The sequence below is a fragment of the Miniopterus schreibersii genome, assembly GCF_964146895.1.
Source record: "Miniopterus schreibersii genome assembly, chromosome: 1".
Classification (NCBI taxonomy): domain Eukaryota; kingdom Metazoa; phylum Chordata; class Mammalia; order Chiroptera; family Miniopteridae; genus Miniopterus; species Miniopterus schreibersii.
Genome location: NC_138101.1, coordinates 38,063,021 through 38,077,046, shown reverse-complemented (window position 1 = coordinate 38,077,046; position 14,026 = coordinate 38,063,021). Strand labels below are relative to the sequence as shown.

The 14,026-nt window shown below is 38.2% G+C and overlaps 1 protein-coding gene across 1 annotated transcript in view; it reads left to right on the top strand.

The window, feature by feature from the left end:
* The window catches only part of LOC308563292 (transmembrane protease serine 11F-like), a gene marked incomplete at both ends in the record, with an annotated part of 85,929 nt that extends 72,822 nt beyond the window's left edge, over positions 1 to 13,107 (top strand). Inside the window, 4 exons of the mRNA XM_081150223.1 lie at positions 4,871 to 5,072; positions 8,092 to 8,351; positions 9,824 to 9,966; positions 12,949 to 13,107. Coding sequence (XP_081006349.1) covers positions 4,871 to 5,072; positions 8,092 to 8,351; positions 9,824 to 9,966; positions 12,949 to 13,107 — 764 coding nt within the window. The remainder of the gene's footprint in view (positions 1 to 4,870; positions 5,073 to 8,091; positions 8,352 to 9,823; positions 9,967 to 12,948) is intronic.
* Positions 13,108 to 14,026: the final 919 nt, after the last annotated feature.

The window sequence follows — 14,026 nt, the reverse complement described above, 5'->3', positions numbered from 1 at the left end:
AATTACAGATAGCAATTTTGTTATATGTGGTCTTATCACAGCATATTTTTTCCTTATGGTTGTCTGCTTTTGTTATATTAAGGTTACATTTTCTTGCATATCTTTGCTGATATCCAGCACATGTGTCCCAAAAGTTTTTGTAGAAAATAACTTGCAGTGATATATTTGTTTTCTGAAATTTTATATTATATGATTGGGGGGGGGTCCTAATCATCCTGTACAGTTAGATGCAGGCTTAAGTTCTGACTTTACAAGTAGAGTATATGAAAATGACACCGGCCGCACTTCTGTACCACCAGCTTCATTATTCACTGATGCCAGTGATCTTTTTCTGTTTAAATTGCTTTTAATGAGATGTCTTAGTCTGCTTTCAGTGCTATAACAAAATATCACATACTAGATGGCTTATAAACAGCAGACATGTATTGCTCACAGTTCTGGAGGAAGTCCAAGACCAGGGTGCCAGCATAGACGGGTGAGGGCCCTTTTCTGAGTCCTAGACTTCTTGTTGTATTATCACAAGGCAAAAGGAACTACTGATCTCTCCGGAGCCTCTTTTATAAGGCACTAATTTCATTCATGAGGACTTTACCATCATGACTTAAGCCGTCTCCTAAAGTCCCCACCTGCTAATATCATCACCTTTAAGGATTAGAGTTTAATTATGTAAATTTTGGGGACACACATTCTGACCATTGCATGATGCAATGACATTTTCATAGACCTTCTTCTCCTTTCTCCCCTCCCCTCCCCTCCCCTCCCCTCCCCTCCCCTCCCCTCCCCTCCCCTCCCCTCCCCTCCCCTCCCCTCCCCTCCCCTCCCCTCCCCTCCCCTCCTTCTCTTCTCTTCTCTTCTCTTCTCTTCTCTTCTCTTCTCTTCTCTTCTCTTCTCTTCTCTTCTCTTCTCTTCTCTTCTCTTCTCTTCTCTTCTCTTCTCCTCCCTCTTCTTCTTTTTTCCCCCTAGATAGTATAGGGCACTGGGAATTGTGGCTTCTGAATACACACATAAAGCAAAGATGGGTCACAGTGGGATGGTTTGAACTATAGTTTCTGCTTGGCTGGGGAGAGTTCAGTGCTGCGTCATTCCTTGGGCTGGGAAAATCACAACAGTGAGCCACTGGCTTTGTCAAACTTCCTGTGGTTCTCCACCCAGTTCTAGCTCTCAGGATAGAGAGTGGGTAGTCCAAGAAGTTGCTTCTCAAACCAACCCACTGAATATTGCAGTTATCAAAAATTTCTACCAAAATTTGTAATTTTTTCTTATCTTTCTTTAATTTTTATAATTTTACTCCTTTTACCTTTGAAAAATACCATATACTTAATTTTTTCATCTTCAATATGAAAATAATACTTACCATAAAGAAATGTGAAAATTAGGGAGAATATATGTACAGGGCCTGGCTCATAACCAGTAGATATTATTTAATTATTACCTTCATGCCTATATTTTAAGGGGAAGTTGGGAGAGGAAGTATTAGACACTACTGATATGGCACCATATTAACCTAGAAACACTATTTGTTAAATTTTAGGCTCACCTTAAGCTGAGGTTATTTAACCATGAGGGAATTATGATGGACTTGTAAATCTGATTTCAGGCAACTACTTTTTACCTGTTTCTGAATAAAATTACTTTTTGAAAAATACTTGTATTCTTCATAAAAATAGAAATAATTAAAAAGTACTTTTAAAAAGCACATTAATATACTTTTGAATCTTAAGGTTGATTTGAGATCAACCCCTAATCAATTGAGGGTTTGTTATAAAAAAAATCAAAACTTTTTTTAGAAAAAGGATAAGAACCGAAGATCAGAGTAGAAATAAAGTCTAAACAAACAAACAAACAAAGGACAATAAAAAAGATCAGTGAAACCAAGAGCTGGTTCTTTGGAAAAATAAACAAAATTGACAAAACTTTAACCATACTCATCAAGAAAAAAAGAGAGAGAACCTAGATAAATAAAGTCAGAAATGAAAGGGAAGAAGTAACAACTAACACCAAAGAAGTGCAAGGGATTGTAAGAAAATATTACAAACAACTGTATGCCAACAAATTCGACAATCAATATGAAAAAGATAAATTCCTAGAAACATACAATCTTCCAAAACTTTATCAGGAAGAATCAGAGAATCTGAAGGGATGGATTATAACTAGTGAAACTGAAGCAATACTTAAAAAGCTCCCAACAAACAAAAGTCCTGGAATGGATGGCCTTACAGGTGAATTTTATTAAACATTCAAAGAAAAGCTAACATCCTCAAACTACTCAAAAAAACTCAAGAGGAGGAAAGACTTCTAGGCTCATTTTATGAGGCCAGCATTACTCTAAGAACTACAGCACTACAAAGAAAGAAAATTATAGGCTATACTTGATGAACATAGATGGTAAAATCCTCAACAAAATATTAGCAAACCGGATGCAGAAATACATTAAAAAATAAAACTAGACCACCAACTTACACCATAAGAATAAACATAAGAATAAACTCAGAATGGATTAAAAACTTAAATATTAGACTTGAAACCATAAAAATCCTAGAAGAAAACATAGGCAGTAAGATCTCAGACATTTTTTGAAGCAATGTTTTCTCCGACATATTGCCTTGAGCAAGGTGGGGAAAAAAGACAAAATAAACAAATGGGACTACATCAAACTAAAAAGTTTTTGCACAGCAAAGGAAACCATCAACAAAATGAAGAGACAACCCATTGAATGGGAGAACACATTTGCCAATGATACATCTGATAAGGGGTTAAAGAACTTATAAAACTCAACACCAAAAACCCCCACAAACAACAACAAACAAACAAACATGACAATCCAATTAAAAAAGGGCAAAGACCTGAATACTTTTCCAAAAAGAACATACAAATAGCCAATAGACATATTAAAAGATGCTCAGTGTCACTAGTCATTAGAGAAATGCAAATTAAAACCACAATAAGATGTTACCTCACACCTGTCAGAATGGTTCCATCAATAAATCAACAAACCAGTGTTGGTGAGGGTGTGGAGTAAAGGGAACTTGTGAACTTTGGTGGGAATGCAGACTGGTGCAGCCACTATGGAAAGCAATATGGAGTTACCTCAAAAAAATTAAAAATGAAACTGACTTGACCCAGCAATTCCATTTCTGGGAATATATTTGAAGAAACCTGAAACAGCAATTCAAAAGAATATATGCACCACTATGTACACTGCAGTGTTATTTAAAATAGGCAAGATTTGGAAGCAGCCAAGTGCCCATCAGCAGATGAGTGGATAAAAAAGCTGTGGGACATTTACACCATGGAATACTACGCAGCTGTAAAGAAGAAGGATCTCTTACCCTTTGGGACAGCATGGATGGACCTGGAGAGCATTATGTTCAATGAAATAAGCCTATGAGAAAAAGACAAGTGCCCTATGACTTTACTTATATTTGGAATCTAATGAACAAAAAACTAACAAACCAAAGAGAAACAGACTCATAAATAAAGAACAGACTGACTGCTATCAGAGCAGAGGGGTGTTGCGGGACTGGGTGAAGAAGGTGAATAGATTAAGTCAAAAAACAAAAACAAAAAGCTGATAGGCGTAGACAACAGCAGGGTGATGACCAGAGGGGAAAGGAGGGGGGGGTAGAAGAGGGTAAAAGGGGATGATGGTGATGAAAGGCATTCGACTTGGGGTGGTGAGCACACAATACAACACCAATGATGTGTTACAGAATTGGACACCTGAAACCTATATAATTTTACTGGCCAACGTCATCCCAATAAATTCAATTTTTAAAAAAAGAAAAAAGGGCAAGAACCATATGATTTCACTCATACGTGGGATATAATAAAACAGAAAGCAACAAATTAACAACCTAAACAAACGAACTGATAGAGGCAGACAACAGAAAAGCAGTCAGCAGAGAAAGCAGGGCGGAAGAAGGTGGAGAGGATAAGGCGGGTCAGCGTTACGGTGGCAGAGGAGGCGAGACTGGGCGAGCACCGTGCAATGTTCAGATGTAGTGTAGAGTTGTACGCTTAAAACCCATTTAATGCTACTAACCAATGGCACCCCAGGAAAAAGAAAAAACTAGTCTTTCGATGGTTAGAAAACTAAAAATGGTCGTTATTGTTTACATTCAGGGTTTTGAAAACACAACATATAGATTCATGTCAAGGGAGAATCATGACCTACATTGATGGGGTCTCTCTTAGGAGTAAAAATACAAACTTTGATGTGGATCCTCCTAATTTTATATCCAACTCTGTCACTTACCAGTTGGATGGCCTCCAGCAATTTATGTCCTATCTCCAAGGGTGAGTTTTCTCATCTGAAAACTGGTTTGCTGTAAAGGTGTCTAAAACTCTCAGCAGAGGATCTATACTTTTTTAACTTTAACTTATTGGGGTGACATTGGTTAATAAAATTATATAAGTTTCATTTACACAATTTGATAATACATCACCTGTATATTGCATCGTGTGTTCACCAGCCCAAGTCAAGTCTCCTTCCATCACCATTTATCCCCCACTACACCCTCTTCTATTCCCTTCCATCCCCTTTTCCTTCAGGTAGTCACCATGCAGGATCTATACATCTTTGATGCTCAATAAATTATCCACCTATCTATTTATTCATCTCTATATGCTTTATATAGAGGGACAGAAGTTGATTCCTGGATTGGATGCCTTGAAATATTAGTAAATATTTCTTCTGAACCTCAATAAGATCGGTAGGACCCCTACAGATAACCTCAGAGGCTGAGTGCTAGGAATGGGTTAAAGTAGCAGGTGCAATGGGTTGTTTAAGCACCAGCATTCAGTGCAAGTCAGAATATGCTTTTCTCCGCTCCTTTTCATGAAAACAAGCTAATGTATACTTCTGTGACAGGTTGTGGAATAAGGATGACATCTGCAAACATGCCATTCCCAGCATACAGTTCTAAAGAAAGGATTGTCCAAGGAAGCGAAACAGCTATGGAAGGGGAGTGGCCGTGGCAGGCCAGCCTCCAGCTCAGAGGGGCGGGCCATCAGTGTGGAGCCAGCCTCATCAGTAACACGTGGCTGCTCACGGCAGCTCACTGCTTCCGCAAGTAAGTTCACCAGGACCGTGTGAGTCTTCTTCATTTAGTTATCAGTTACCATCAATGCATTCAGTGCTTGGGAAGAGTCTAATCTCACCAGCTTATCCTCTGCTCCATTAGGGGTGGGCCCTCCTCTGTCCCCTAAAGTGCATTATGCTTGTTCCATGCCCTGATCGTGTCCATCTCCTTTCCCTGCTCCAAATATCTAGGCTGTTTGGTTTATATCACTCTCATGGTTCTCACCATATATTTTCCTGTATTATCATGACATTAGTGTTATCTTTTCTACTATATCATAAATTATTTTAAAGACTGATTATTAAACATGTAACAAGCTTAAACTTTTCCACATATGCAAGGAGAAATTTTTTTCCCAATTAATCCCTCTATGCTCCCATAATCAACATCCACTATCACTTTATAAATAAGACAAAATCAAAGGTATCATTCTTGAAGCTGTCCCAACTGCATCATCCAAGAACCCCTGTGAGTTGTGGGGACCAGAGAGGTGTGCAGATGACGGGAGAGACCTGCCACGCTGTCTCTCTGCCCTCACAGTATGGAAGACTGGTCATTTAGGACCCAACAGGAGCAGTCTGCTTGAGCTTTCACAGCTGTAGCTCTTAAAGCTTGGCTATGTCGGTTCATGTAGATGGATATACAGAGGCACCCTATTGCCCCAGGTGGCCAGGGACACACCTTCTTTCTTCCCTGAGGATTCACTATCAGGGTATAGAAAGTTTTTCCTTTGAAACTCTCAAGAGATAAAAGCTCTGAAGGAGGCCCTGCCAGTGGCCCTGTTCACACCTCCTTTTAAGAGAGCTGTCTTCGGTGAGCCTAGGCGCTCTTGACCGTCCTTCTAAGGGAAATGCCCAAATGGTACCAAAGTACCTACGCCTTTTGTGTGGGGTAGATGTGTAATGGGAATGACCTAATGAAGTTCAGGTGATTGTCTGTCACTCTCTCATGAGAGAAGAGAAAAGAGATGCCAATTTATTAATACTTAGTGAAGAACATAAGCTATAGTGCTTGAGATATATGTTTCGGCAGGCCCAGTATAGTCTCTGTGCTAAAAGGCCCAAATGGGAATTGGCTATTAAGTTTGGTAAAAAAGAGATAACTGGTAACCTTGATAAGAGAAATCATGGTGATATGATGGGGATGGGAATGAACTGAAGAGAGAACAGGAGGATTAGTGAGTCTAGATGCCACTCTCAAGGAATTTTTAAATAAATGGCAACAGAGAAATTTGACAGGTGATGATGGTTATGAACTCACAGGAAGTATTTCTTAAAATATGAATGATGGCATATTTTATGCTGATAATAATAATCTAAAAGAGTTGGGAAATGGAATGATCCTGGTAAGGGTTCAATTTGGCGGGTGATAATAATTTCATGTAGTTGCACGACGACATATACTGTTGTGAAGGAAAAATACAGGTTACAAGTATCCTAAGTGTTTTTAAATTTTTATGTTTTTTTCCCTACGGAAACATTATATTTTTAAAAATCGTGTTTAAAATAGATGTTAGTACCCTTATGTCCACAAAAATGGATTCCAATCTTCGTGAAATAGTGTGGGTTGGGAAAAAGGTTTTGACAGGATAGCATGAAACCTGGGCCATCTCTCTCTGACACTAACCATCTGGATGTATCCCTCACCTGGGCTAGCCATTTAACTTCTGAGTCTCAGTGTCATTATCCACAAGCATGTTGAACAGGGCCTGTTACATAAGGCTTTTCTTCTGGTTGATGATGGAGGGAGAGATGAGGTACTTTGTTTTATCTACTCAATTAGTTTACAAGCTCCTTGAGGGCTGAAGTCACATATGTCTTATGTCTCCCAAAATTCTACTTTTCAAATGAATTCTTCAGCCATAAGATTTCAGCTTTGAATAAAAACTTCCTTTAAAGTGTAAAAAAAGTAAAACAGCTGAGAGAGGAGCCCTCTGCAACTCTCAGTCCCCACCCCTGGGCTCTGGCAGTTCATCCCTGGGGCAGTGCCTACTACTTTGAAAACCGCTTATCCTTCAGGTTTTCATTACACTGAAACATTTATGATTCACCAACACAGTAATCCTACATGAACAAGGAAATCCCCTTTTTGAATTCTCCTCTGTGGAATTTCCTTCTATATAATTTTCCTCTACAAAGAGAATTTCAAGTTTCTATATATTTAAGGTAATATATTTCTAGTCATTCTTGATGGGAATAATTAGAAAAAGAGGGAACTGGGCTTTGGGGAAGAATAGGAAGATGAGGAGATGGTAATACTACATAAAAGTTGCTTGTAATGTAACTTTGTGGAAGAGTAAAGCATCTGTGTGAAGGGAGAGCCTCAAAAACAGTAAGAGGGACTGACCAGGCCAGATCAAAGGGCGGTGAGAGCTCTAACAGCATGATATTGAGTCAGGACTGCTTAGTCCTTAAATATCCTGACAGAGTCTGGGTGCAGGTGGAAAAACAATCCTGTGTACACTTAAGAGTTTGTATACACAAGAGACAAATTACACTTTGTCTCAAGGATAACAGTAAGACCCAGTAAACAAGAGCCGAGAAGAAGTGAGTCATCAAATAAGAATGGATGGAGTGTCTGATACAGAGGGAAGATGCCTCTGAGCATGTATAATATCCTAAACAAGCAAACAAAAAATAGTATCCATACATTTCATTGAAATTATAGAAGACAGAGAATCTAAAGAATTTCTAATAAAAAAATTAAAAGATTGAAAACCAATTGTATGGTACCCATTACTGTTAATAACCCAAATGAAGCATTGAAATTCCATTTAGTTGCTGTGCTCTTTTTAACTTTAGAAGATGTAAAATATTTTAAGAGCTTTCATACTCTCACTTATATTATCAGCTTGTTTAACCTTTTTTTCAATTAGGTCTTTACTTGCAAATTCTCTCATCACAGGGACCCTTCAGGTTTATAATCCCAATAGTTGTGGAGAAATACAGCCTCAGTCTTTTTAAAAATGTAACAGTAAGCATCATAAAGTTTACCCTTTAATGTTTTACAGAAATAAAGACCCACGTCAATGGATTGCTACTTTTGGTACAACTATAAAACCACCTTCAGTGGAACGAAATGTGGGGAAAATTATCGTTCACGAAAATTACCGTAGAGAAACAAATGACAACGACATTGCTTTGGTTCAGCTTACTACTCGAGTTGAGTTTTCAAATGTAGTCCAGAGAGTTTGCCTCCCAGATTCATTGGTAAAGTTGCCACCTAAAACGAGTGTATTCGTCACAGGGTTTGGATCCATTGTAGATGATGGTGAGTCGTTCAACATGATTTACCAGTATAAGTATGTCTTAAATTCTGACAAGATGGCTTAGGGAATCCCCCTTTGTATTTTTCCTAAAAATAATGTTGATGCTTCCAATGTACATGGCTCCAAGGAGATCAGGGGGCTGTGGGATAAAAAAGTAAGAGGAATCAGGTCCCTATCCTTGAGGGGTTCACAATTAATCAAAGCAGTGGTAAGAAAGGGGGAGAGGATAACAGAAGAAAAGAACAGACTTTTATGTGCTATCGGAAGAGATAGAATGCTATGGGAATACAAAGGAGTAGTTGATTCTAAATTGTACATTTCCTATATGTAAACACTACTGTTTAACATATACTTTAAGCCACAATCTTATGATATGCTTTTCTTTTTCTTTTTCTTTTTGGTCTAAATTTTTCCTGTGTTAATGAAGATTTATGGTGACCATGCACACGAAAGTGCTCTGTGGATTTTCATTTTGGTTAAATAATAGAATCTGTATTTGTTTTCCTATGTCCCACTTCCTAGGGGGTTTAAAAGACATCAAATCTAAAACTTGATAAACTGAAGTCCAGAACTTAAGATCTCTAGGTACTAGTTCATTCCACTTTAAAGAGAGAGATTAATTAAATATTTCAAAGTGGGAAATAAGAAATGTTTAAGGTTTTATCAAAGATATCCTGGAGAAACTAGGAGACAAATGCTAATATATCTTAATCTGGCTTTTATTATTATTTTTTGACAGAACTTGATTATATGTAAGATTTCCCAAATGCCCCATGCATCTCCAACTTGACTTTGTGAGAGGTTGTAAGTCTCCTTCCGTCTTCCCTACCCTTCCTGCTAGCTCAGGGCTACTCAGTGACAGCTTCACCAGGAGCCCTGTGCTACTTGCCTTCCCCTCCCTTCCTGTGCTCAGTGTGCAGTATTTTCCCCTCCTAACTCCTGGCCCACTGTGCTAATGTCGATCATTTTCATATACTGGATATCTGTTCTGTTTCCCATGCTTCAGGATGCCCCTAAATAACACACTACAGCAGAGAGTAGGGCAAATAGCTCTGTGCAGCTCCTATCTCGGTCTCTACTTGAATAGCTTTTGCAAAATCAGTCAACTTCCCTGAGCCTAACTTCTTTAATATGGAAAAATGTGCCATTTGGACAAGATCAGCGTGATGGACCCTCTCCTCATGAAAAAAAAGTATCCACACACACATATACACATATATACATATGTATATATTGCATGTAGTTGTAAGGGTTCCAATAGCTTCTGAAGATCCAATGATATAATGTTGGGTTGTATATGTTTATGGTTCCTTGAATGTAAACATTTATAAAACAGAAAATAAGATTAGGAAACAATTAATGTTAATAAAATAATATTGTGCTTTTGTTCCTAGGAATATACAGTTTATGTGTCTTCCATGTCTTAGATACAACTGTATTTGAAGAATGCGCTTTTTGTTTGTTTGTGTAATAGGACCTACACAAAATAGACTTCGGCAAGCCAGGGTGGAAACCATAAGCACTGATGTGTGTAACAGAAAGGATGTGTACGATGGCCTGATCACTTCAGGAATGCTGTGTGCTGGATTCATGGAAGGAAAAATAGACGCATGTAAGGTAAGTCCAAAGTCAAGGTCAAAACATCAAAAGGAAAGTTTCCGTTAGCTATTTCTAAATTTGGCATATATTTCACTTGGTAGGAAAAAAAAAATGGCACCTATTTCACCAGGGACTCATTTTACTTAATAATCATAATAACAAAAATTATGATGTTGAAAGTTTACTGTGTGCCAAGCAAAGTACTGAGCACATTTTATACATTATTTTATTTAATATGAGATCAAAGCAGTACTATAATTATATTACAAATTAGGAAATTGAAGTCTGTTGCTTCTGTTTCTGGCTCACACAATTACTCTTATTGTCTAGTTATTTTCTTAAACAAAATTGAAAACAGGAAGACACAGCAACCTGCCCCTGAAGACCACTCCATTCAGCTGTGTCCTCATTTCCTACACACCCTGTTTCACCCGCCTCCGAGTTTCTCTCCTGTCTCCCACTCCAGCGGGTTTGGCACTGAAGCAGTTTTCATCTCCATGCCAAGCCCTGTAGTATTAACGCTAACCCATTTGAATGCCCAATTCTTAGTTCCTAGATCTTCCCATTTCCAGTGATTTTCATCCCTATTCAGCCACATCTTGAACCCTGTCACCAAACGCTGTTCCAACTACATAAACACTGATTCTCAGTATCTTCCTATTTAACACCCTCCCCAATCTTCTCTGCCTGCCTTTCAACGACTCCTGCCCCTTGGCCACACTCTCCGTGTTACACCCCAACCTACCAACCCTTACGCCAAACACACACAACCTACACATATGTTCTGTGTGTTCCTTCTCTGTTTTATTTTCATCTTTAGCTCTTATCACCATCCAATACACAATATATTATATGTAGCTGGCTTATTGTGTCTCTCCCATCAAACTAGAATATAAGCTCCATGAAGGCACAGATTTTGGGGGTTCTGTTTTGTTTACTGCTGTATTACCAACACCTAAAACAGTGCCTGGCGCAAATATTTGTTAGCTGAACAAAATATTGATTTTCTTCAACTTTATAGAGACCTATAGACCATTGCTTCTCTACTTTCTTACATTCCATTAATTCTTTCCTTTCTTCCATCATCCATTTGTCCAGCTTAGATTTCACTGTCTCTCATTTTTATCTTTATTTTATATCTATCATTTTTTAAACACTTTTGTTAATACCCCAAGCTCATTTGTTGCTCTCTGTTTCCAGTGTTTCTGCCTGACAAAGTCCCAAGCCTGGAATTACTCAACTATCCACACTCTTTCTGTCTTAACCTAGGAAGTCCAATGTTCTTGGAAAAAAAATATAACAACACATAGGTTCCACTAAAGGCTCCAGATGATAAAACTGGCAATCTTACTATTTTTGTTTCTTTTTTTCCAAATCTACCATTCTCTGAATTCTCCCAACATTTTCCACATTCCTCAGCTTCTGGGTTGTTTTGTTTGTTTGTTTCCACCCCTTTATTCTCAACTGATAATTTTGTTTCCCAATTTTCAAAGAAAACTAATAGTCATAAGAGGGGAAGTCCCCCATTTCCGCAGCACCAGGCAGGCAGACCTGCCTTTGTCTGGACCCATCTGACCCACCTTCAGTTTAGGCCACGACAGAGCAGCTGCCTCTTCTCTAAGGCTGATCACCTCTCTGCTCAGGTCTCTCTTCTTGTTGACATTTTGGGAAAGTTTTCACTAGCAATTATCTCCTCTCACTCTTTTCATAGTCCATGTTTCTTTTCTAACTAGATCCTTCCCCATTCAGAACTCTCAAGTTAGGAAAAAACAAAACAAAACAAATAACTCTTTCTTGACCCAGAATGCCTTCAGCTAGCATCCTGTCTCCTCTTTACCAGCAAATGTTTTGGAAACTATCTGTGCTCATTGTTTCAATCTTCTCCCCCAAACCTCCACTAATTCCCTAAATCATTTCTATATGCTTTCTGTTCTATCAATTTACAAAAAACAGCTCTCTCTGATGTTTTCAATGATGCACCAATGACCTCCAACAAATAATTTTTGGTCTTTTTTTTTTAACCTCTTAACAGCATTTAACAATGCTTACCGTTCCCTCTTTCCTGAAATATTGTCTTCCCTTGGCTTGTAATGATTTTCATCCTACATCTCTGTCTTCCCCTTCTCTGTCTCCTTTTTAGGATCATTCTGTTAATCCCAGACATTAAATTTTGGTCTATCCTATGCCTGTTCCTCTTTTTACTCTATACTTTCTCTACAAAGGATCCATTTCTCTTCCATAGCTCCATTATCATCTTTTTGTAGATGATTCATAAATTTATACTTTTAGGCCCCCAATCTCCCCTTTGATCTCCAGACTTATGCAGGGGTGAGCAAAAGTAGGTTTCCAGTTGGGAGTATGTGAAAGAGTTTATTCTTGTATTATTATTTATTTATTAATTATCGTATTATTTATTTGTATTATTTGTCTTATACTTATTATTTCATATCCTTACTTATGATTTATCTTTTAGATAATTTAACCAATGACCAATAAAGGTAGATACTTAAACAATACCTACTTTTGCCCACCCCTATAGATTCTACTCCAGTTGGATATTTCAAAGGCATCTCATTCAAAATAGTGCACCTGGTTCTGCTCTTATTTCCCTCTCCACCTGATTTCTGCCTGTGTTTTATATTCTATGAACGGCATCCCCTTTCGTTAGACAAGCAGAAGACTAGAAGCCATTCCAACATTCCTTATCCCTTACCTATGCACAAGTACTCACCTCATATTAAATACTTTATATACATGCTTACTAAGCCATGCATAAAGTATCTAACCAAACTAGCAAAAAAAAAAATCCAAGGATGCTGAACCAGAAATAATGCAGCCACTCCAAATGAATGTTAGTCTTTCTAGAAAGCAACGTACTTTAAAGTTTAGCATGTTCTTTGTACCAATTTTCTTTTTTCCCTGCGGAAGAGGGATAATTGCAATGACCTTCCAACTGAATTAGAGTAAAAAATGTTAAATATGCTTTTGTTTTTTCTCCAGGGTGATTCTGGTGGACCTCTGGTTTATGATAATCATGACATCTGGTACCTTATTGGTATAGTAAGTTGGGGACAATCATGTGCCCTTCCCAAAAAACCTGGGGTCTACACAAAAGTGACTCAGTATCGAAACTGGATTGCCTCAAAGACTGGTATCTAGTGTGAATTGTCTGTGAATTGTATTTGTGGCACACCAAGCTAAAACTCCTGCATATTGTACATTCTTTATATTCATGTGGTTTGGATCAGTGCTTTTGCTGGAGGTCAAGAAATCCTGCGAACTCAGACTAATCCAACATTATGAGGTGGCCTTTGTGACCCAACCCTCTCTCTACTCTGAGGGAAGAAGACACAGCAAATGACATGTAGTGCTGACTCCTCACTCACAAGGGAAATGGTGTTACTTATTAACAAGATGAATATTTATAAATGGTTTTCCTTAATGGAAGACAAGGACTATTATTTTCCACAGGATGTGAAGAGCTGCCAGAGCTGCCAGAGCTGCCAAAATCTTATTTCATATAATACCTGGAGTACTTGGGATTCTTTTAGCAAAAAAATAAAAATAAAAATCAAACAACGGTCTTCCCTGAGGATTCAAGGCTTCAGTATTCTAGCACTGACGACTGGACACTCAATGGCTAGAACGAAGAAGCATGGAATTTGCAATATAACTTGTACTCTAACCTGGGTTTACAAGTAATAATAGAGCATTATCATTAACTACAAGTGTTGTCATTTAAAAGATGTTTAAATGTACCTGGCCGTGCTGTTAACATTGTTTTAAATACAAAAGCACTAGCTTCAGGATGTATATTGTAATGTTAATAAGCAACTCTGGTCCATTTTTGAACAGCATCATCAGTTGATGTTGGGCCAAAATGGAGAATAAGAGAGACTGTTGGGAACACTTTCCTACGGGCACGTGGAGGGTAAAAGAACTGATGGGGCCCATGCTAGCAGAGTGGTTCAAATGATGAGTAACAGGACAAACACTCTAGATTTTGCATGGAATGAGCTATCCAGTTATTTATTTGGAAATACCTACATCAAGATATGGTAACTGGTGCTCTTGTAAG